The 25751-nt window shown below is 40.3% G+C and overlaps 1 protein-coding gene across 4 annotated transcripts in view; it reads left to right on the top strand.

The window, feature by feature from the left end:
- The window catches only part of ANK3 (ankyrin 3), a 308020-nt gene that overhangs the window by 40734 nt on the left and 241535 nt on the right, over window positions 1-25751 (top strand). The window contains exon 1 of one of the 4 annotated variants that reach the window (XM_026851816.1): window positions 14334-14414. The exons of the other annotated variants lie outside the window; for them this stretch is intronic. Coding sequence (XP_026707617.1) covers window positions 14349-14414 — 66 coding nt within the window. The 5' untranslated portion in view covers window positions 14334-14348. Of the gene's footprint in view, window positions 1-14333; window positions 14415-25751 lie in introns of those variants that run through there. 4 annotated transcript variants of the gene reach the window in all.

Here is a 25751-nt window from a genome sequence, read left to right as displayed (position 1 = left end):
TAATGGAGACAGCTATGACTCTAATTTTTTGTTTCTGTGGAATTTTGCCTCACCTTTAACTTTTTAATTAGCGCAGTTCTTGTCTTGCTACCATATCACACCATCTTAATTTCTTTGTGATTTTTAACTTGGTGTAAGACACTGGCTTGATTTTAATTAGTACAACTACAGGCTGCGACTGGTTTTGTTTTTCTTCTCTTTTTGCTGCAGCTTCTCAGTTATATACTTCCATCATTTCTGACTGTGAGAAGAATTTAGTTCTAGAATGATGGTATAACATTTTCTACTGTGTCGAAATAAAAGTATAGAGATTTTAAAGCGAGACGTGTGATTGCATTTAGCTACATGTTAGTAGAAAATGGCCTGTGCAGCTAACACAATTTTATATTGATTATACACTGTGCTAATCTTGTTTGCAATTAAGTGGAGGAGGCATATCCATGCAGATGTCTTATTTTTAGTATTAAGAGTGCTTTGTATGTGTTATTGTTATCCTAGCAAGGTGCTTAAAGCTTAGCTTAGCTGGAAAATGTAACTTCAAGGAATTGTTTCTGTAAGGTATTGTTTTCACAACAGCACCATTTCTTCATTGTTGCTAGAAAGCAAGTGACACAAAACATGGGAATCAATAATCTCAAAGAGCGTTGCATAACTTCTCCTACTGGCTTCTTACCAAGTGTAAGTCCTTTGCAAGAAGGTGCTGAAAACATGCTTATTTGTGGCAGTTCTTCTGGGCTAGTAGAATTAAGCTTCTGGTCAGACATGGTGGGAAAACCGTAGAGTACGAAGCCTTAGGGTGTTTAGACTAGTGTGGTGATGATGATGTTACTAGTAAAGTTGTAATGGGCAAGACGTGCAGTGAGGTTTGGAGGGATGTCATATAGGACAGAAGGTTGATGCAAAGCTAGAAGGAACGTTTTGCTTTCTGGATCATTTCCCTTAGCTGTTGGAATCAGTTATAAATACTGTAAAATGTTCAGTGTCAAAAAGATGCATGTTCAGTGGGTGTGAAAATAACCCTTAACTTTGCAGAGAGGTACAGCGCAGTGAACCTGGACTGAAGGAGTCCATTTTTATGAATGCTGATGCTTAAATCCTCCAGAAAGAATACTGTTGGGTTTTCCAGGGTGGTGAGAAGTTGAATTTTCATCATAAATTGTGCAGCTTCCCTCTCATGGAGGGAAAGCTGCTGTACTTTTAAACCTGACATGGAAAAAAATCTCAGCTTATAAAGGAAGTAGGCAGCCGTATGCAGCAGAATGTGCAAAGGAAGCCAACAGTAAGAGGGCAGTCTATTAACATCGCAAAATCTAAAGTTTGGCACCTGGTGTTGGAAAATGGATGCAGTATTTCTACATACGATTGACTGGTTTCGTAAGGCTGGTAAGGATCATTGTATTCAACCTTGATTTTTTCTGAAAAGCAGGATATAACGTCTGTAGCATAATGTTGGTTAAACTGCAACACAATTTTTATAAAGACTGTTCCTTCATTTGAAGTTTCAAGTGTCAGAGTGTTCACTATATGTTTTGGTAAATTATTTTGTCAATAGAATACCCTCACTGTGAGAATTTAGCCAGGCACGTGTGCTCTGAATTGAGACATTAACAAGGTGTATCATTAATCAAAATTACACAAAGGCTTTTGTCTGTCTTTTCTGTCTTACTACTCTGGAAACAAAAGTAGTACGTATGTTGGAAAGGTTGCTCTTGAGGGAAAAGAACAACAAGGGAAATTGTTCACCACATTCTCTTACTCAAATATCTGCTTTTGCTTTAAATACTTAGCTAACTGCTTCCCTGTTTTTTTTTAACATGCCGAAGAAGGTATTTTTATTGTCAGGGGCTGGCTTTTTTTTCAGGAAACATGTTGTTCTCAGGAGCTTCAGGTCCCCTCTGTATGAATCCACAAGGAGCTTTTCTCACCTCTTAAAAATAGGCCTCTCTTTCAGAAAGAAAAATTCTACCCTCAGCGATTCCTGTGTGCTCCATTTGGTGCTCAGAAATGTATTTGAAAATGTAAGCTAGAAATTGGCATATGCTGTTTGCCTCTGAAAAAGCGCCGTTTCAAAACGGAGAGAGGCAAAAGTTCTTGTCACCTCTCCGTAACAACCCTCCTGATGGAAATGACCTGAAATGGCAGGGACAGATGGACAACACTCCTGGATCCTCCTTTTCCCCTCCTTCGCTCCCAGCTCCTCCGCCTCTCCCCGCTCCTGGCAGCGTTTTCCCTCCTCTGCCTCCGCTCGCCTGAGGCACCACCTGAGGGGCTGCGGAACCCGCCAGAACGCACCAGGCCCGGGCCGGGGCCGCCGCGGCCTCCCCTCGCCGAGACCCCTCGGCCCCGCTGGGCCCGGGCACCCCACCCACCTGGAAAAGGACTCTGTTTCCATGATCCCCAACAACTCCGATTCGAGTGGAGTTTATTAAATTTTGGATTCTGAGCTTGTGAGCAGTGCGGCGTGGGCAGGAGCAGCACCTTGGTTGGGGCTGCACGGGCCCAGCGCGGCCATTTTGCAGCGGCCACCTGCAGTAGGTAGAAGCAAGACCAAAACCTGATCTCTTGTTTCTGCTGTGTAACAGCAACGTGGTGGTACTCATGTGGCTTTGTTTCAGGTCTGATCGGTGTAGCCAAGCATCGCATATCTGCGTATTCTCGGCCACTGTGCTGCCGTGTTATACGTGAGCAGTTACCTGAGTTGTGCCACTGGTTGTACTTAGTTCCTTCGGCAGCATTTTCCACTGGTGTTATCACTGCGCTTTGCCCAACAGGAGGAGATTTGGGAGATATTCGAGTTTAAAATCGGTGCGAGCTTGATGAAGTCAGTGAATCAAAGATAACTTTATAGCAGTTGAGAATCTGACCCTGGACTTTGTTCTTCTTCTTGATATTGCATGAAAACACATTTTAAAGCCCATTCAGCTGCGCTAGTCGTGACTCTTTACTCTCGCTCACACTCTCATGGTCTGAGCTGAAATGTATCTGCAGGAGAAAACTTGCCTTGTAAACCAACCTTCCACAGGATACAGCAGATCTCTCACATATGCACGCACACAGCAAGAAAACCCCAGGGTTGCTTTCATGCCAGGAAGTACTAATTTTTCCAGTATATATTTTTCAAATGTTGACTTTGGGGTGTTGTGCTGAACACAGTAAGCTCTTTAGCTGTCTCTCGCATCTTTCTCATTGTGTAACAGAAGTCTGCTGTGTACGATAAACCTGCTGCTTGTTGGCAGAAGGGAAGATGGACAAGCTCATTTGCCGTGGAACTGCAAAACTAAACACAGTCAGGGCTTTGCTTGTTGTTATTTCTACTGTTCAGGTGGCTGAGGGGGACATTCCCTTCATGACCGTAAGGGACATGGAAAATACACGGACTTTTCTGCATTTCTTCTTTATCCTCACTGCTAAGGATGCCAGCACGTGTTGCTTTGTGCAGCCTGGCTTTAAGCTATTCTTATCTGTGTCTCTCAGGAAAAACAATCAGTCTAACGGGACAAGTTAATTGGGTCAGGATGATCCACTCTTAAAGTTTGCTAGCAGATCAGAGGCAATGTCCTTTACTTAGCCTATAGAACCTATGTAATTCCTGGGCCGAGTGGCTTAGAGAAAGCACCTTAATTATTGCAGACAGATGAACTGGAGAGGAATCAACAAAGCCATAGTTGCTAGAGCATGTAAATGGGGCCAGTCTGAGGTGAAACAACATTTCAATGCTTATTTGTCTGATAATATAAATTGTTTATCTTTAATGTAGCCAGTTAGGTGCCAACGTTGTAGACTGTACATTAAAATCCAGTTGGGTTTACCATTCCTTTTCCCCACAGTGTTGTGAGATGGGAGGAATCACATTATTCATTTAAGGCAGGGCATTTTAATAGCGGTATTGTTCCTTATCTGTAGTTTTATGTGAAAACATGCGTTTCTGTGTATACATTTGGTTTCTGTTTTGCTGTGGTCCGATTTAGAGCTTTTTGCCTTCAGTGTGCATTTCCGACTACTCTCGATCAGATTTTGCAATTTATAAATGCTGAACTTGGATGTCTTCGTGCCAACTGGAACCGTGTGATTCCAGTTCTTAGCCAGTAACGCTCAGTCTGAGTGGCTTCGAGGTGTTGCTCTTGACCTCTAAAACCTTTGGCAATAGTTTGACTTTCTCTTTTGGCTTGTAGCCCCATGTATTTCCAAGCCCTGAGGTATTTAGGACCTTCTGATGCATTAGGAAAACACTCTGTGGTTCTTATAAAAGTCTCAATTTTTTCACATTCTGTTTCTGCCTGCTTCCTGTGAGTTTTCTGTGAGAAGTTCTGTGTGTAATTGCTATGCTGTATTTCTAAAACTCATTAATGCTCTGCAAACTGTCCTACAGTTGATTACTTGTGCATGATGTTGAGAGAGAGGGTGGTTTCTTAACATTTTATTTGTAGGTATCCAGTTTAAAAAGAAAAAAAAATCTAGAAAATTGTCAGCAGAGATCTATAAAACTGAATAATGTAATTATAGAATGATTCTTCTGTGATGAAGAGGCAAGAAGAAAATCGCTAAATCATTATCATGCTGTTTTTCCATGGTACTACTTTGAAAATGGAATAAAACCCCTTACTTTGTATCATCCTTTGAGTAGATGATGTACAACCTGATTGCAAACTATATATAGTAGTGACTTCACTCACCAGAAAAACGTAGCAACTGTTGTTACTCTGTGTGGCACTGAACATGTTCATCTCAAACAAGAAGAGAAGAATATCACACTCCAGTGAAACTGCAGTGAATATGTATAAAAATAAGTTGAAATTTCCCACACTGGAACTTATCTGGGTACTAAAACTGGCATTCAGGTATCATGGGATCTGTAATGATTACAAACGCTCAGGACCTTGTCTTTAATTTACAACTGCAGCAGGACCGTTTCGCTAACATCCCACTGGAGAATTGGTTCAGCACTGACCTGCTTTGTTTCCTTCAGTGTCCAGGTGTTCCTCCAAGCCACATTAAAGCACCAACCCAGCATGGCCCTCTTCGGGGAGGCAGGATCACAACGTGTAGTAGGTTTTAAGCATATTTGATTAATCATTATTTTTGGCTTTTAGATACTGCACTGTTTGTAAATCTTCAGACACTCAATTCTCAGTTCAGTCATTCTGGATAGGGTTGATTTTGCTTTCAGAAACAGATCTTTCAGAAATAACTTCATGGTAAAATCAGAGTCACCATACGACCTGTTGTACAGTAGAAAAACTGAGGTCATTCTCTCCGACATTATCATGACTCATTCCTGCTTAACATTTTGATTCTGCTGTGGCTATTGTATTTGCAGATTCTGACAAATAAAGCTTGACAAGCAGTAAACCCTGATGTGTAGCAGTGCGTCAGAGTTGAAGCACCTGGTATTTTCAATACATGTCTGAAACACCTTCAGGTAACTGCAGTCTTGGAAACACTGATCTAAAGAAAATTCTGTGGTTACATTTTTGATGGTCAATGTTACATTATTATTGAATGTGTTGTGATGGAGTTTCCTGAAGTTGTGTTTTCAGGGCTGTAATGTTGGCTGTTGTGCTTTGTAGCATGGACAGAATCTTCTGAGCATGTTAAGTAAAATATATAGTGATATGAGGATATGGGCAGTACTTAGTTATTAGAGACCAACTAAGTATCCAGAGAGTATGTGCAGTGTTTCTGAGAAAGAATATATGCAAAATTTGTCTAGTAATGGAACAGAGTAAATGCTTGTCAGTGCTGACCTTTACTTTGACTATGTAAAATTCCAGGTTTATACGAACATTGTGGAAACATATACCCATTAGTGGGAAAGTGTACCAAAAAAAAAAACAACAACCCAACAAACCTGAAAGTATTGAGGCAGCACAAAAATGTGAGGTTGAAAGGCTAAGCTGGTTAGAGGTTCAGATAAACCGTTAGGTCAAAGCAAAATAATTTTATTGTGCTATGTCCCTGTTTGTCTTTAGAGAACGTCTGAAGTGGCATCTTCAAACTATTTTGGGAGAAGTAGAGATATTATACTGACATTATATACAGGAGAAGGCTAAAGGAAATAGGCTTCTTATAGTGAGACTTCAGAAGTTTGTTCTCTCCTTCAGTCAGTAGGATTTGATTCTGGAGCAGGTAGTTGTGGTAATTTTGCTGCTCTCCAGTTGCTGCAAACTAGTGCCTTATGGCAGTTGCTTGTTCAGCTCACAAAACGTATTTTTGAGGAGGATCATGATCTAATATACATTTACTGTTATAGATTTGAAAATTTTACTCTACTGTGTGTTGTGCCAAAGCCCTTGGCAGCTGTTTAGATCCTCCCTTGGGGGTGTGTGTGTGTGTGTGTGTGTGTGTCTACGCACCGCTGAGACACGGGCAACGGATTCTAATGGGAGTCAGTAAAGAGCCTTTTGTTCACTGAAAAAACAGACTCGCTAATTATTTGACTCATCCTTTAGAGAACTATACCTGAAAGAAAACCAGTGTTTTTTCCATCATTGTTTCACTTCAGATATCCTTTGTCAGATTTCAGTATCATAATGCCATTGTTACATTAATAAATACCATTAGTCAGCTTTCAAGAAGTGCAAATGTGTTTTGCTCTTCCTCTGGCATCTTAGAGAGGTGCTTAGGCTTCGAAGAGCTCTAGTCTACCAACACCTCAATAAGCTGCTGCTTTTCCATCTCCCATGTAATTTCCAGCACAGACCTCTTATAGCAGTGTACAGATCAGTGCAATAATAATAAAAATGGTATTCTTAATTGTTAATCTATAGAGATATTTTAGGGGAAAAAAAAAAAAAGCCTACTATTGGAAAAAAATAAAATCTCACAAGATAAATTGAATTATAAATATCTGACATTCTTAGGTACACAGGAGATCTTTGCAGGCGTGTAAAATAGGCGTTGCCTAAAATGGAGTATGACTGGAGAGAGGCTAAGGCAGTTGGTAGGTTGTGAGAGAAATGATTGCAAATGCTATGTTCTGCATTCTGACATCATATTGAACATCATGCTATTTTATGTCTTGACTACTAAGTGAATTTCTTATCCTGAAAATTTCTTTTGTGTGGAAAATATATGAATACCACAGTTGAAGCAGGTAATGTTAACACTCAAAACTTATCCATCCTGTGTTTATCTGCATCTTTATTATTGCTAGGTATGAACGCGGCTAGGTCTGAGTTTAAACTTAGACCTACGAATATCTTGATTTTAAAAGAAATAAATAAATTTACAAAGCTTCGGTTGTCACCCAGGTCTGCTCAATTAAAACAAATCCCATAGGCTGAGTGAGCCTCGCTTTCAGAACTGTTGAGATGGAGAATGAACGTTGTGCAGGAATTGTTATAGGTTGAATGGATTTTTCTTCCAGCAGTGATTAATTTAAAACATAAGCAGGTATCCCTAACACACATGTGTTTTTCAGAACATCTAAAACATGGAAATTATTTCTTTTGTAATATTCCTTATTTTGACTCCTTAAATATTTTTCTTTAGTAGGCCTAATAATATATACTTGAATGTTAGTGTAGGAAGAATGCGGAGACTTTTACAAACAGCGCGCCACACAAAAGGGTGTAGAAAGTAATATTTTGTGGTAACATAACCATGTCTAGGGGAACAGCTTCGTACTACAGCCATCATTACTTTCCTGAAGGTAAAATTCTGAAGCAAAACCCTACCTGAATCTATTCCCAAACCAGCATTTCAGCCTTTGGCTTCCAAAATAGCCAGACCTTACATCTTCAGCCCTGCACAAGTGAGAACATCTCTTTCTCCTCTTGAAAGCGTGGCAGTAGGGTCTCCTCAGAGCCTCTCTTCCGTGGTAGGTTCCCAGAGGTGTGTGATGCATCTCACTGATACATTTTGCTGCACATATGGGTCCATCCTGGCCCGGCTGGGCCATCTCACTTTTTTCTCTGGCAAATGATACCGAGTGTAGGCTTTCTCTCTTCATTGTACCCTGTCATTCTGGTCCAAGTCACGTGCTAGTTTATGTCCATGTATCTCACTGAGACAGCTTTCTTTTGTTTGTGTTTTTTTCTCTAAATCCCACCAGTTAAATTTAGATAAGGTATAAAATCCAGTTGGTTTTTCACTCCTAATAATTCCCTATTCAGGCAGGGGCCTGCTTTGGTTCTCTGCTGCTGTTGGCTGATCTAGGCATGGGATATTGTGCATGTGATAAGGGTCCCTTTGAAGCTGAATTGTTGGGATTTAAATTACCCCATCTTTCAAATAGCTTTATATCCTTTAGCTGCATGGTACTACACTGCTAAATATATTCTGTTCACTGTCACCAGGGATTCTAAAACAATTATGGAGGAGCCCAAACTCACCTGCACATGGAGATACTAAGACCCTCCAGAAACTGGGAGTAGGGGAGAGATCCTTCCTGGAAGGATGCACATAGGGATAGGACTGCCAGTATCTTTCAGATGGCCCAGTGAGTACTGGGCTGCCTGATTTTCTTTTATTTTTATTTTTAAACCTGGGAATCCTGTTTCCATGAGATATCCTTAGAAACACTGGGAGCTAAATATGCAGGTGATCCTCTCAGTTATTTAACTGGGGACCTGGCTGGGGTGAGCTGGTAGCAGATTTCCCTTGACAGGTGAGTTGTTTTAATGTTTCTTCAGTAGAGTGTTAATTGCAGCTTGCCCACTTCTGCAAGTTGGCTTTGCGTAAGATTTCTTTGGATTAGATTTTCTGGTTTTTTTTGAAGGGGAGCCCAACAGAGTAAATGCAGCATTTCTGTGAATAGTGTATGACCTGTGTCTCAGGTTTGCAAAGGGCACTCACAATTAAGGCAGCGCTGCACTCGACTTGATACACTTTTTGTCTGTGTAGAATTTAGGAGTAGGCTATTCTGTTTTTAATCTCTCACAAATGTTTTGTTTCCATTTTACCTGTGTGAAGAGTTAGGCTGTGAAACAACATGGAGCTTCACTAAATAAGTTAAGCATGAAATAAAGCAACATTCTTCATTAGTAGAAGAAATAATTTACTGGCTTCTTTTAACAATTTTTTTTTTGGTGAAGACAAAACAGTGTTGTATCGGTTGGTACACTGACAGTATAGTTTTTTCAGTAAATAAGTGTCAAATGTTAAATGGAGCCCGTTATAAGCATGGCAATTGTTCTAAAAGCTTTTCTGTAAGCTTTAGATGCTGATTTTCAGAATAGCTTTGCAACTAATTTGTGCTTTAGGGATAACTGAATACTGCTTTTTAGGTTAAGCAGAGTAAAAAAGAACTACTGCTTGAAATATCTAGAACCCTAGTATGTCAATGGATATACACAGGCAGCAGAAAATAAATGTGCAGATGGGAGGCCTGAAAAAAACATCAAGTGCAGATCCTGAATTTATGCACATTTCTGACATTGTTGGATGAAAAATGCTGCTCTTATCTTCTATGGGTAACCATGGCTACCGTGTGATGATTTTTTTTTTTTTTTTTTCCAATACGAAATTGTACACAAGTGCAGGAGAGTGGTCTTGTCTCAGCTTGCACCATATGTATTTGGGTGATAAGGATTATGGCCAATGAACGTGGTTATCAGTGTGGCACACTTGCTTCTTTAAAAATAGGTTCAGATTTATGTCTTCATGTCTCCATTAGTCTGTAGAGGGGAAATTTCCTGAAGTACTGTTACATGAGATTTCGGCCATCTCCTTTTGTGCTAAAATGTGTGTGTTACCTCGCTGTATTTGTGTCAGGATTTGGGGAGGGGTAGATTTCAAAAGGCAACACAAACTTAAATATAAAGCATTGTAGCTTAAATTTTGTGATACTTCAGTGCCATATTCTTAATTATCAAATACTTATTCCTTGAAGATTTACGTACATTTTAGATCAGTATGTTTCCCTGCTTGGTCTGGTTTGGTTTTCATTCAGATTTTCAGCTTCCTCCTGAACTTTGATGGAAGCAGAGAAGAGCCATGAATTCCAAGCCACTGAAATCCCTGTAACATTAGGAGGCTTTGTACAGAAGCTGATAAGTAATGCATGGAGCTAAGAATACATTTATGTTTATCTCAACAAGTGCATGAGTTGTACTCCAAGAATGGTGACTGTGAATCAAAAGCGCTTGCCTCGCACGGGCGGTGAGGTAGCCTGCTGGATCCTTAACGCTGTCCTCCTGGTTGCCAGTGGCTGTTCTGAGCGGTGGTCACTAGCACAGCAGCACATCAGTAATATTGTACCTACCGACAGTAGAGATGGCTCATTTCTCCATATGACAGCTAAAACTACAATTTATGATGTTTAAATCTTTTTAAATAATTGGCTTACCAGTGGGAATTTTATTTGTTTAGAAACGTAGTCATGTGGGTTATGGGTGCAAGCACTCCAACTTCTGCTACTGTTGCTTTTACTGTGATTTGAAAACATCTGAATTTACGCTTACTCCCTTGCTTGTTGCCACTTTAGGGTATTTTGTAACAAACAGTAGGAGAAAGGTTTTAAGAATGTTTTACCTTTTTTGTAACAGGCTCTTTCTGCGGCAGCACAACAAATGCTGCTCTTCTGTGTGATTTGGCTCCCGAAAGAGGTTTGTCAAATTAAAAAGGATAATTTTTCAAAACACATCAGTGAAATTAATACAGGCAGCATGTTGTAGGTCAGGCCCTGATAGCTGAGTGGGCAATGTAAACCACAAGGAGAACGATTGAAATTCTGGTGGATTGGGAGAAGGAATAAGAATAGTTTGTTAGTTGAGATAGATTAAAGCTGGTGCATGATTCACAAGCAGTAGGCTGGGAAAAGCTTTACAAAATTCAAGCAGCTTTCTGCAAATGTCTTAATATTAGAAAGAGGAGATCATGTTCAAATCATCTTATAGTAGAAAAATCATGACAATATATGCACTTCTATATAAACGTATGCGTGAGAGGTATCTTTTGAAATGTTGTGATCCACAAGTGAAAAATAGATCACTATATTTCCTGCTTTGGGCAGGATAGCTATTTCAGGCAATTTTATCTTCATTAAAGTTAATGTAATTCATGGAAAATTGTAACAAGGGTGAAAAATTCTGGAACACGACTGAGAAAGCAAACAAAAATGATGCTAAAGCTCCTGAGACAGGCAGGAGTAAAGCTATGGACTTAACATATAGACAAGGACAACGGGTACAAAAAAGAACAAAATATGTATGACAGGCAGGAATTCCACAAGATCCTGCAGGGTGAGGATGAAAATGCTGCCCCATGACTTTTTTACTTTGCAAAAGTACAGAGGAAAACAAGACAAAGAACATGTGAAACTTGGAACCTGGGTCCAGCAGAGAAAAACATAACAATTGAAGATAGCCCTCAGAGTAGAAGAGTAGAGTAACTGTTGCAGAAGAAATCATTACGCTGAGGAGTACCTTATTTTCAGGATGCAAGCAGTGACTCATGAGGATGAGATAGCATATATGTGACACGAAAGCAGTTCAAAGCAGCAAAAGTAAATGACTTGTCAAGCTCAGATTAGCATCAGATGTAATGACAAGTCGGTGACACACAAGCAAACAGGAAATTGAATGCCAAAGGTGCGGTAGGACATCAGTGACTCTGCTAGGCTGCAGTCTTCCTCAGCAGCGAGCGAGGAAAGAGAACAAAACTGCAAGGAAAACCAGGCACATTGAAAATATGTGATGGCTTCCTCCTGGTGAAGCAGTGGCTAGGAGCAGTGCTAGCAGTCCTAGCAGAGCAGCTGAATAGAGACACCTCTGAACTGAAGGTAAGCGTCTCTGCCTGCAAATCAAGGAGAGCCTTTCTGTCAAATAAGAGGAGTAGGTGGCTGATGGCAGAAGCCGTTGCTCGTACTCCCAAATGCTGAGGTAGCCCAAGGCTCGCCTGCAAGTCATTCCAGGCTGTCCCCATAGACGGGTTATGACTCACAGGGACTTCTGGGAAACATTGTCAGACGGTGACACTGTGTCCTCCGCAAGCTGGGCAGACAAGCAGACTGGCAGGCGGGCTGTTTCAGATAATGGACTCTAATTTTCTTACAGGGAGCTGTGAATAGGAATTTGGGCATGTTGCAACATCAGCTTGCCATGACCAATCAAACAGTTAAGTGAGTATTAATATTGTTTAATGGTTCTCCTCAAGAAAGCTTCAAAAAGCAGAGAAACTACCTTACGGCCAGTTCATCACACAGTCCCTTGGAAGTTCTTGTGAGTAATGCTTCGTGTGAAGAGATAAAATTCTGCCTCTGGCGACTGAAGGTGATTGCCAAACAGAAACGTACCTCAAGTTGGCTACCCTCAGGAAATTATTTTCTTTCCAAATGACACCTAAAATACACGGTTTGGATCATGTTATTACTTCTAAATGTGATATAGAAGAAAGTCGTACACACTGAACCGACAGATCTTAGTTAATTTTAGAGAACTTCAGATAGTTGGATTTACTAAATCTACCTGATACAGATAGAAGAGTCACAGGTGAAATATTCTAGTTTGGTGAAAAGCTTGCTCTGCTGAATATGGTCATCAGAAAACCACAGAATATCTGGTGATAAGAAAATTAAAGGAAGCTGTGATTAAAAAACAATACAAAAACCAGAAAGATTAAAACAGAACCCAAAAAACCTTTGCGTACCCAGAACCACTAGCATGTAGCCATGTTCTTTTCACAAGAAAACATTTTATTTTGAAGTAAACCAAAAGCCATACATGTTATTTTGTAAAATAGAAAGGCAGGACAAAGCAGATCTCTCTAACTCAGAGGAAGAGATCCAGGTTCTCATTTGAGAATTTGTAACTTTTGTTTTTATAGATATAATGGTGATTGATATTTTAAGATGCTGTAATAGTTAATTAAATATGTAAGATGATTATGCTTTTCATGATTAATTTGGCAAACTCAATTAGATATGACTGAAGAGAACATATAATAGATAGCTTCATAATGGAGGACACAGCTGGATATATATGGGGAGATTAATATCTAGAATCTTTGAAGATGTGAAGTGCTCAGTGAGGAAAGATTATTTCCCTACAGGAAGAAATATTACCTGGATGCCTGTTTCTTGTCTCATGCTTAAACACTGACCACTTGCCTTGCCTGTCTTCTTTTAATCCCAATTTATCTTCAGTTTTGGAAAACCCTCCCATATCACTTGCTTCATGGTTCTGCTTTTTCCTGGTGTCCTATAAAATTATACAAAAATGCCTTTTTTTTTTTTTTTTTTTCTTTCAAATTGCATTATCTTCTCTTCCTCACTGTGGGTTAGGTAGGCTCCACCCTGCTTTCTCTGTGTTTTGCAACAGCCTCGGGCTTCTCTCTTGTACTCTTTTCTAGATGCAAATCCCTTAGCTCTTCTTTTTTCTTCTTTGCAGTATTTGTCTTTCCTTTTGTTCTCTTTCTTCATCAGGGTTTATTTCCCAGATGCCCAGTGTTCTACATTAGAGTTGTTTTCACAAATGCATCTCACGTGTTTTCTGCCTTCTGTTTGCCCTTTGCTAGTTCCTTTTATCTGAGGATTTGGAGCTCCTGCTTATAATATACAGATTTTCTCTACTGCAGTGACTGAGCTGGAAGGGATGATTTTCAGGGGCTGGTAAATCTGTTTTTTGTCTTTGAAAATAACTCAGGGGTTGGGAAACTTTGTTGGACCTGCACTTTGTTAAAAGCCTGTGCAAATAAAATAGAAGAATTTCCATCCTCTAACTTGTAGTATGAGAATGGCATGGGAATTTCTTAAAATTTGCTGGGGAAGGGGAAGAAGTCAAACATTTAAATAATAGGAAGACAAGTTGTCATATCAGAATGGTTTCTGCATTCCGTAACACCAGCTAGCCTACTTTGGCCTTCCCCGTGATGGTTCTGAGAGCTCAAGAAATCACATATTCCCTGTTTGGCCCAGTCTAATATCTCTAAGGAAACAGGTTGTGTTATAGTGAATATTTATTTGGGAGAACTGAGCCTGTGCTCAGCGGTTAGGACATCCTGAATGATAAATAATACTTGACTCTGTGTCAGGGAAGAGTTCCCCTGTGTTTTACCTAGTATTTTGGCTATGGAGAAGGTCAGAGAATAAAGTTACACAGTCAATGATTAAAGAATTCCCGGGTGTGTTGTCTGTTGAAGCCTACTAGGTAATAGGCTTAAAAATGTAGAGGAGCTGATGTATGTAGGATATTGTGGGAGGTACTGTTTGACATCTGCCGAGGGAATATTATGCTTTTCCTCTAGGTTTTGTGAATGACATTCTGCTTATGGAGGCGGGACTGTGAGATACACTCTTAACGATTGCCACTGATAAACCTGAAGACTTAGTGAGGGGGAAAATGTCCATAACTGAGACTGTCACATCCCCATAGAAGATAATTGCCTCCTGTAGCTCAGCGGGATTGTGCATGGCTTCCTTGCAGCTACCCCAGATGCAGACCCTTCAGGCTTCCTGTGCCTTCAGGTGTGCTCAGGTTGGAGTGTCACAGTCATTTTAACTAGTTTTAGCTAGTGTTGAAAAAGGCAGTTCTGCCCTTACTCCGCTTCCACTTTCCAGCTATTCATTCCTGCCTTCCTTATGCCATGACTACTGTTTGTGCATTCTTTGGCTTAGGTGGATGAACTGATCAGACTGAAAAACAGTTCTGGGTTGTTTTATTCTGCTTAATTTTCAGTTGATCGGTTTATTATTCCAGTATTATTACACCTGAGGCTGGGAGTAAAGGGCAGGGAGGAGGACAAAAAGCCCCTTGTTTTTTTCTTTTTTGGAGGGAATGGGAGGACCATGGAGGGAAACTAATTTTCAAGCAACTTTAGGATAATTGCAACATCTCACCATCATCCTTTCTTCTCTTCTGATAGTGAAATCATGTGGGTTTCTTCTGGGGTTTTCCCTTTGGAGCTTCTTAAGCGACAGCTTAATGCTGCAGACGACTGAGGTCAGTTGTGTTTGACACAGTTGGGGTATGTGCAGTGTACTACACCTAGAATTTGATTGCTTCAGACAATTTGTTAGAGGGGATTGCCAAGAGGATTTCAGGGCCTACCCCAGTCAAAGTTAAAGGAAGAGCACCAGAACGATTCTTTCTGCTGGAAAATTATATCCTTGTCATGCATAGCTGTTATCAGTGTCTCAAGTAATCAAGTAATACAGTAACACCAAAACCAATATAAAATTGCATTAATAATGAAAATGTCTGAAGCTCTTAGATTAAATTTTTCCTATCCTCAGCATTTACACATTCTGAATATAGAGATAAGCTACAATATTATTAAAGAACTACTGCAGGTCTGTAACTATTGAAGAGACATCAGCTATGATGCAGTATATAGCATTATCTGTAGTTAAGGTTAATAAATCTACTGTCATATGTGATATGTGATTTCCCTTATGTATCTATTTAGTAAATGCCACCTGTTTCCAAAAGCTACTAGTATTGAAAAAGATGTAGTGACACACAATAACTGTAAAAGAAGCACAAATGTTGTTGGTTTGTTTTTAATATGGATACAGATGCATGTAGCAAGATGAGTAAATAGAACGTATAGTATTTAATGTCTCTAAATATGTAGTGAATCATATTTAAATTCACATGCTCCTTCTTGCAGCCTTTGAGTGGAACATCCTTCCCTATATGACAGTTTCAAAACATTCGTCTGATATTGACCCTAGTTTCTACATTCCCGCTCCTTTGCTTTCATAAAAATGGCTTTGTAGAGCTCACTCTCCCTATAGAAATGACCGCGTGAAACTGGTCCTGCTGTTGGTCCTGTGAAATGTTGTCACACATGAAATCTTTTGTTGCTCCTTCAGAGGAAGGTGATGTCATCTTCTAGTGAAGCCACTGAAAATGCATTTTCTTCAGTTCTAATCCAGGGGCGTTCATTTCTGACTCTTCAGGTTTTGTTGCTTGTAACTCTGCTTAATAAATTGCCCAGAAGCAGTATTTGTTAACATGCCTGTCTGTTTAACCATATTTGAATCTTCTTCTTCAAAATGCGTAGTATAGAAATTGCTTTCTAGTCGTTCCTGAACTGTATTTAGACTAGAAAAGTCTAAAGCAAAAATATGTTAAACGATCCCACTTCTCCCAGGTTTTGATTACAAAATGGGAATTTGAAACAGCTGAGATAATTTATTTGCGAACAGTTTTTGAGCATCACTGTTCAACGATGGGTTTTTTAATAATGTTCACTTTCTGCTAACCTGTTGTATTCACATCAAGGTTTCACCTCTGAAATGGACTTGCTGTGGAAATGATTTAACAAGTCATAGTTAATTAAGCAGTTTAGAGAAACATAGACTTCTTGAAATCTTATCGTTACTGGTGGTCCCCTCTATACCCTGTTCAGCTGTTTGAGCCCAGCAGCAGTGCTGTACCCCATCATGCTGTTGAGATAAATTCTCTGGGCCGCTTCTTCTGTTACTGGTACATGGGACTGAAATCTTATTTGAGTGTCAAAGCCAGTTCCAGATGTCTCTACCACTACAAATGTAGGTGGTTTACCCTGTTCCTATTAATTTCTTCTGTGGACACTGCATCACTAAATGGGACTTGGAAAATGATGCCTGATGGCTACTAGGAGAAGATTGACTGGAATTTGACCATGCTTGGTCTTGCATGTCTGGTATTTTCCGTGACATCCCATGTTTCCTTTAAACAAAGTAGTGGGTGAGCACCAAGTTAGGTAGGAAAGCGATGTGCCAGGGTATCGCTGGATATCTGCAGAATTTACAGGTGTGTAGACTCAAATTTCTGTAACATATTGTCTTAATCCAGTACGTCTAAGTGATAAAATGCTCCCCAGTTTGATATATTTCAGCAGTTGCACAGAGACTGGACAAACAAACCCCACGTACTGCAGTGGCCTCAAGCATGATTTTTCCTCTGTGTCAGTGGCTTCTGATTAAACAAAGAAATGTCTAGTGTTGGGTGAAAAACAACGTCGTGTCTTGTTTAGGAAAATACTGATGGATTTTATGGAAGGAAAATAAAAAAAAAAATGCTGTCAGTAAGATGTGGAACAGGGTGCTGTTGTATTGCCTTGCAACTTGTGTTTGTAAGGCTCAGCTTCCTGGTGAGCCTCTGGCACTTCTGCTCAAGTGCCCTTACTGGTACTGCACAGGGCATGAGCTTAGTGGCTGCAGGGCTTCTGCACGGAGGAAACCTATCATCTCTTCTGGTTGCGCTTTGCTTTCCAAGATAAGGGGTGTTTAGACAGGAAAAGACACTGGCAGCTCACATCATTATGAAACTGCTATTAGGTCTGCAAAGGGCTAACTTTAATTGTGGATGTCAGGCACCCTGCGTCTGTCTTCTCCTTCTTTCCTGGTCCCTTTTTAAGGGGTGAGTCTGTCCTGCTGGGAGGGCTTGAGCCCAGGATGGCTGACTGGAAACAGTTGTAGCACTTGGACTTAAACTTTGTCAGCTGCTCTCAGCATGTACCCTGACAAGGAATCCAAAGGACATAGAAAACTCTTCTCTTTGTGTTTTGAGATATCATCCATTTCTTTTTCGGGTACTGAGTTAATGGGAGAGACCAAAAGTATTGGTAAAACTTCACCTGAGTGGCAACTCAAGAATAGCTACCACTCAGATGTGTTTTACTGATATCCAAGGTAGATGAGAGAGCGCCCTTTGGAGAACAGGATTTGCCCGAACACTTTAATTAGTATTATGTAGCTTCTCTGTTAGTATCACAGCTAGACAGTTTAGTTTGAGTGAAAGATCCAGCTAATTATGTAATGCTGTGGTGCAAAATAATAGTTAATAGCTTATTTGCTAGATATAAATAGTTACAGAACAAGTGCAATTGCTTCACTCTTATGAAATGGCAAAACTTATTAACCCCGATTTGTGAAGAAGCAGAAATCTACAAAGGCAACTTGGCAAAGACAAGCCACTGAAGCGCAGTCTGGTATTGGTGTACAGTAATGCCTTAGCATACTTCAGCGGAACAAGGTTTAAAATGTTTCAGTCACAAATTGTTCTGGAAAAAAAAGTACACGTTGTCTCGCTTTTTTAAGAGGACCAAACCCTGAAGATTTCATTTTTATGGCAATGGGGATTAGGCTAGTTCAAACAGAGGTATGAGACAGAGAAAAATTCTGTATTCTTTCTTCCATGCAAGTGTTCTTACCAGAGGGATTAATCAGGTTCTTAACCTATACCCCGTTTTGTCAGTGGAAGTGAGTGAATTCCCTGTAGAGAGTACCTGCTTTCCTTGTTGCTTTTCTCTGCCCCCTTAAAAATAATTCAGGCTTTGGAGACCACAAATTTTGTGCATACACAAAGTATTGTTCCCTTTCTGTTCTTCAAACATGTAGAAGTCCAACCACAGAAAACTTACACATTATGATCCTGCATTAATAAGACATCCAGCAGTTAAGCTTCGTCAGCAAAAGCAGAATGAAACGACAGGACTGTCTTGAAAGAATGACGTAATTCCCTATAGTTCTCATAGCAGTCATGTAGCCGTGAAACGCTTTGATTTTTAGACCACCATTTCCCATGGCTTGTTTGTCCCCAGACTTCAGGACTTATTTTGGGGGATCACAAATGGTACAAAACTGTGAAAGTCTCGTATAGAACTTTTATGCCGTACAGTTTGCTGTGCTGTCTGGCTCTTCAGCTGGGCTGGACTTCAACATTTTATTTTTTTTTTCTTTCTCTTGAACTTCTTGTCCTTTTTCTTTTCCTACTGTGAGAATGCAGAGCGTGGGGTTGCAGGGAGGGGTGTGTATCCTGGAGGGGAACCGGGGCTGAGCCCCTCTGCTGCTCTGGCCCACCGATGCACTCTGAGTTAAACGTGGTCACAGCAGCAGAAGAGGAGGAAGCCTGAGTGAGCAGGTCTGATGGCTGATGCCTGTGATTTGACATATCTGTTTCTTGGAAAACACTTTTACATTCCCTGTAGACTTTACTCCTCAGGAGCCTTAAGGGCGAGTGGAAGTCCCACTGACTTCCAAGTGCAGAATCCACTTGAAATGCTGTATGTGAGTAAGGCTTTGCAGGCCTCGGTCTCACAGAACAGCTGCTACTGTTTTATGGCTTGGGTAGGTTTAAGTGCTTTTCTTTTATTTTCAGTTGTACTTCAAAATATCAGTGTTCTTATGGGAATTCAAAGAATCTGCATGATTAAGGTGAGCCCATGTTGGTCTCTCATCTTGATGTCCTGATGTTTGCTTTGAGCTTTACAACTGAAATGCTGTTATTCTGCTAGTGCTAAATCTTACTCCTACTAAGCCCTGCAATGGACAGTCAAAATGCTGTAGGATACATTTCAGGTAAGTGTATTTGCTTTTCTATATAAAGAAATTTGCTGAAAAAAGATATTGAATAATCCCGTAAAATTAGTGGTTACGCATCATGGAAAAATGATCTAGATGCAACTTGATCGGAGAAGTCACTATGAAGATCAAGCTTTTTTTCCTTCAAGCAAATTCAGAGAAAAGATGCTATGAACAAATAGAATGGTTAGATAGCTCTAGGTCTTCGGGGAAAATGGCCACATGCTTGTTGCAACCAATGTTTCTGTGAGTGTGCTTTTTTTGCCTGAAGACTTCTTTTTGCTAACCAGAAATGTCAGTGAAAATGATGTAAATTGACAAGATGGAGCAGTGTGTGCCGTAGTTTACTGAGGTGATGATTAGGATAATACATCTTCATGTTTCATTGTAAGCCGCAATACAGTGAAATATTACTGGCTAGATTAGTGGTGACTGCAGATGTGTTTAAAATCCAGCCTTATGAAAGGCCTCAACTCTTGCTTGGCTTTTTAGCGCCACCAGAGAAGATCATGCCATCAGCTGTCCTGGTTTGGAGATCTGTATAATGGGAATTCATAAGCTTGGCTGTGACTAGTTTTGTCTTAAAGCTCTTGCTGCTGAATTCCTGGTAGCTCCACCGATATCCCAGGAAATGCGGGTGTTGTCAGCCCAGAAGGATTTGCTTGTCCAAAGAGTGGCCAAGGTTAGTCAGAGGAAGGATTTTTGAGCTGGGGACAGTCACTGATGATACAGGTTGGCTCTGTATGTGGTTAAAACTCATGGCAGAGTGGTAATTCAGCTGTTTTTCTGAGGTTTGAATGATGGTCTTCGTGCTCCAACTGCAAAGCCGCATGCCTAATGTTAGGGCTGTTGCTCAACTTTCGGGCTGCATACCAGTTCAGCACCTGGTGAAGTGGTCAAGCAGTTGGTGCAGTCTTTTACAAGTAGTAAGAGTTTTGAATACTAAGGTCAGTGTCTTGTGGGAAAGGAATATTCTCTTCTCTTTCTTCAGATTACATTGCTGTAATTCTCAAACCAGTCATGAAAAATACACCCTTAGTTTCATACTCTGTTAATACCCACTGATAAATAGATCCTATCCTGCAAACAAGTTCACCTCAGCTTACCTCATCTTCCTTTCCTGAAATGAAAAGTACGATCCTGTAGGAAAAGATTGGAGTTCTGCTCTGTTCTTTGTTGGAGGTTGACTGTTCTCCTTTCAGCTTGTGGCTTTCAGTGCAACGCTATTTTAATCTGTGAATAGGCACGCTAATCAGGATTTTTGTGCCCTTCGTTTAACTTTGCCATACGTTTTAGGCTTTGAGATCTTTGGACAGCATTCTTTGTTAAAGCCCACGGCACTGTGAACTGTTAATGTATTGTACCTACTGCTATGTAATACAGCGTGAGTTTTGAGTAGCACTGTGCAATGAAAAACATGAATGACTTGAAATTCAGCCTAGTTTTATTTTGGTTCTTTACCTCAGCATCATCAGCAAATTTTATTAATTTTGAAGAAATTCTTAGCAAATATGTTCTTGAGAAGATTCTTTCATTTCTCTAAGCGGAGAGTGGACAGAAACCCCAGTGGATCAGTTCTGACTGCTAGCTAGGATACTAACCTTTTTATTTTCTGTGCAGCTATACATGTGTGATTAAACCTCCCTAGACTAATTTTAAAAAAAATATTCATGTCTGCTAGAAGCAGATACTCGGGGAGAAGTGTTCTTCAGAGTCTTTAAACTCTGTAAATGTGGCATGAAATTTATTGAAATGGATCTTAGGATATATAGCAATATAAGTAAGTCCAGTATATTTTTGCAAGCTCTGCCAGAAATTATGTATATGTTTAGGTTTTGTTGTACTGTTGCTGGGTTATTAAAGCCTTCAGTAAACAGATCTTGTTGCTAAAGCACTTCAGTGACAATTTCAGGAAACCCTTTATGCTCTTTATCCATGAACTATTGGTTCATGGCAGTTACAGAAACAGATAAAAGAGGAAGGAATAGCATTGTGAGGAGCAGAGAAAAAGAACACTTGAATTAGTCAAAGTGGTTTGATGAGAATATTATCATAATGTTGTACGGAATATAAAAGACCCCAGGCTAATTTGGAAAATTGTATAATACATTGTCTTGATTAGAAATAAGAAAATAAAATTGGGGAGACAAAAGCTGCATACAATTACATATTTGTTTAGAAATGTAAGGATTTTTTCCTACAGAGTGACCCATTTTTGCCCCCCTGTGGACACAAAATGTATGGCATGATTTTTTTTTTTTTTTAATTTCTTCAAAACCTGTGGGAGAGGCTGAAATCAATGAAAATCTGAGTTATTTACACAAATCCTGAACCATACACTCTGTGGCATTTTAAACATCGTTTAAATTTGCAGTAGGCTGGTTTCATTTTACACTGCGTTGGCAAAAAACCTGAGATCAATTTTTTGCTGTTTTCAGTAACCACTTCAAAGCAGCTCTTGTCAGTGGGATACTGAGGGCAGGTCCCTGCCATGCTCTTTGCCAGCACGTGGTAGAACCGTCCTTGGAGGTACAGGTTAAACGTGATCAATGCTTATCTTTTCTCTCTTCTCGTTCCTCATTCTCCTACCTCCCTTTCAAAACAACCCCACAACCAAACATCACCACCCCTCCCCACAACAACAACAACAACAAAAAACCCAACAAACCAACCCCTCCTCGCTAAAACCCCACAATCTATAAAATGGAGTAGGAACCATTGGTTGAGTATGGGGTTTTTTTTGCCATGCCTTGGCTTACTGTACTGACTGTACTGATGTGAGCAAGCCTGTATCCTCCTGTTCTGTATTAACCAGAAGTTTCACCAAGCAGAGGAACCAGGCTATCAGTTTGAAAAAAAAGTTGCAACAAATACTTTTTATGGGAAAGCAGGCTGGTGATGAATTATCAGTGTTGTTCTCAAGAGGCAGTGCTGACCGCAGATGTGTGCAACAGCTTCTGCCATGCACCTCCTGCCTGCAGCACAGAGCTGGGAAGGCCCGTGGCTGCCTCCCTGGCTGCTAAGGCTGCTTTTGCGTGGCTGGATTACAGTCCCTGCTTTGTGCATGCACATTTTTCTGGGTTTGCTGCTGTTGGATGGGCGCAGACTCCACCCTAGCCACCTGCAAGGCTCCTGGACCGCAGTTCATTTGTTTTAAAGCAACAGTATTTTTCCTCTTTCCCAGTTATCTATAGGGCGTTCAAGTTGATGTTTGCACATGAAAACCAGACTTATTCTGAGGCAATCTCATTTGTTGGTCTAGCTTTTGTGGGCATGATAAAAACAGGGAGGGGGTGATTGGTCTCCAGGTTCAGAAATCTTAAAGCATTATGTATTGTGAACACATTTCTGCATTGGCACTGGTAGCCTCATTGCTCACAGTCTTCCCCCCAGAGCCCAGCCACAGCAACAACAAAAATTTTCTGTACTCATATTGCTGTCGTTGGATTGCTGTCCCTTTACAGAGTTGCTTCTCAAACTGACAAGGGAGTGTTGGTTGCAAATCCTGCCCTGACGGATGTGTCTGTATTTGTCTTACTAATCAGCAGACAGCGTCCTGGTTTTGCATCTTGCCTGAAAGCAAAAGGACTTTGGATAGCAAAGGGAAGATGCATCCTGCTTTTGGTAGTTTTTCTGAAGTGTGGAAGTGCTACAAAAAAATCAGGGAAAGTGGAGCAGTAGTTCTAGGGAAAATGTTGCATTTCTTCTTCTGATATAATTCCTATTTATTTGTTTGTAAGCGTGTTGAGAATACAGACGTTTGGGTGGGTTCCATTTGAGGCACATACTCAGTCCAATCTGAATAACGAGAAAACGGTGCTTTCTAGGATTGTTTTGGGTTTCGACCATTTATCTATACTGATCCACTGAAACTACTCGGCTCCATCAGCAGGCTTGAAGGGAAGGGCACTGCTTAATTACCAATGGGGTATCTCTGGTTAAAGCTACAACCAGTTTGCCCCAATTTGTTAAATTTAATACCCATTCTTGTGGTTTTCAGTTGATATTTGCTACTTCACCCTGATTATTTTGTACATTCTCATAGTTGACCAAAGATTGTTGAAGTTCTTTCCATGCACTGTTTAAATTTTCACCTCTGCTTTTGCTGTATCACAGCAACTGTGTTGGATTCTCCTGAAATGACAGTGCTGCTGGCCATTCTTTTTGGTTTTTACTTTCTGCTCCCTTGTTGTGGATGATTCATTCCCATGAAATCAGTATGGCAGAACACTGAAACATGCCGTGATCGATGCCATTTGTCTTGGGATGATGACTTATGGTTAACAGGAAGAGAAAGAAGAACTGGAGCTCTGGGCCAGTCTACAGAAAGTGAAAATTAAGGGGAAAATATGTGTTGTGCCAGACAGCACCTACAGTTCAACTCTTTTGCACATATTTTTTTAGTACTTAGAATACAAAGAGGGATGGTGGTGAGAATAATATTTTTATCAAACTATCCCAGAAAGAACTGTAGTAATGACATAGTTACAAAATGCAGCTTCAGTTGTAGTCCTAGCTGGAACAAAACATGTTGTAAGACACGTGCCCATTTTGCATAGGTTATTCAGCCAAGAGCACAGAATTTCCCTCCCACAAGCAGTTTGGTAATTGGGAGGGTGAGGTGGGAAGAAGAAATGCAACAGCAATTCCAGACCACAAAAACAGAGCTCAAAGGGAAATGTCTTTCGTCCTCTGGGACCCTGGAGCTGAGGCACTAGGCAGGCAGTCACAGCCGGTGGAGCTGGCTTGCAAGCAGCCTGAGGTTAGCAATTGTCAAGGGTAAAAAGCCCAACCAAACCAAACAGGCTTCAGAATGTGACTAACAGCTGGATCAAAGAGTCTCCTTCTCATAGGCAATCGGAAACAAAAGAGAACAGATGCACCAACAGGTGGGCACCTGAAACCCTTGGAATTGTTTAATTACACAGAACTCAAAAGTATTGACTAACATTCTCCTGCAGCGTGTCCCACAATAAACCGCATGACCCAGGGTTCATAAAACTTCAGCAGCAGAATGGCCTGGTCTGTACTTCAGAACGGTATGAATGGTATTGTGTATTACACCAAAGTAGATTTTGGTGTTCAAACACCACTACTTGGTATTGATTTTGGTATCTAAAACCAACTGGCCGTTACCCAGCGTACTGGAAGGCTGACTGTTGGAGTGCACGCCAGTACAATCTTGACATCCTCTGAGTTAAAACAGCCAGCTAATAAGTATGGACGCTGTTCTCCTCCCAATGTCACAGTCTCCCAGAATGACTGTCAGACTTATTTCACTTGTCAAACTATTGTTCAGGCAGCTACTTATTTATATTGTTTTGTTCCTGTCCAGACATCAGCAAGTCTGGCAGTCATTTCAGAGCCTGCAGCTACTCCTCTCTGGTGACGATACCAATAACAAATATTCTTGCAGCGTGCAGTCTGATGTCTGTGCTCTGTGTACGAATGTCATATTATTTATCAAAAAGCAGATTATATTCCAATATTACTAAGGGAAAGTTCTGTGTGACTGTTATTACAGGAAAAAAAAAAAGAATATCAGCACGTAGAAACCTGTTAGCGATTGAAATATCTGACCCTGGTTAGAGGTGAAGAGTGATAGCAACATTTTAAGCAAATCTGTGCACAACAACTTTGTTCCCTTGCACAGTCTATACACGTGTTCTGTAACAATGACATGCCTTTAGCTGTTTATGCCTGGCTACCTGTAGCTGAAGTTGATAAAAAGTGCACAGAAACAAGAGAAAATACTGGTGTAGAAATGCTGAAGTTCTTCTAAACTAGGGCAATCCAGTTTTTTAGCTGATCTTTTAATCTGAATAGGGTTTTTTTTTGGCAATTGTCTGTCCTGTTGTAAATATCAGAACTTCTTTTCCCGGTGAAAGAGATATTGCCGAAGGATTGAATCTATTATTTTTGCAAGGATTTTTTTTTTTTTTCAAACGTACCTGACCCATATTATCCAAAATAAAAACTTTTGCATGATCAGTGTTCAGACTTGGGTATGATGACCTGTTAGCTCATAGTCCATAAAACAGTCATACATTGCTTTAGGTAACCAACATGATTTTTAAAGTTCTATTCATTTTTTTTTTCAGGGTTCTAATCTCATGATTCCCAAGTAGAGCAAAGCAATAGGTTTAAAATACGTTTATTTTGTTTTGAGCTGCTTGCAGAGAAAGTGAGTCTCTTCAAAAATGGACAAAAATTCTTGTTTCATCTGGTTTCTGTCTTGCATTATTTCCACAGTTCCTCACCATTTTAATGTAATGAACTGTGACACAGCCTGCTTTGCAAACAGAGATGAGGGATAGAAATCTAGATCTTCAATTTTAAGTCCTAGAAGGAAGGTCAAAGCCCACGGTTGCATTCAATCATCGATTTTGTAGCTTTTTTCTTTTCTCAGCTTAGCCTGTGACCTTTCTGTTTGGAAAGGAAGGAACAAAATCAGCTGTATCTCTCTATTGCTTATTAGTTGCTCTTAGGTGCCTTGCACACTCCCCCCCCCCCCCCCCCC

This window comes from Athene cunicularia, assembly GCF_003259725.1.
Source record: "Athene cunicularia isolate RWA chromosome 6 unlocalized genomic scaffold, athCun1 chr6_part2, whole genome shotgun sequence".
NCBI lineage: Eukaryota > Metazoa > Chordata > Aves > Strigiformes > Strigidae > Athene > Athene cunicularia.
The sequence above is the reverse complement of the archived record's forward strand: the minus strand, read 5'-3'. Positions and strand labels throughout refer to the sequence as shown.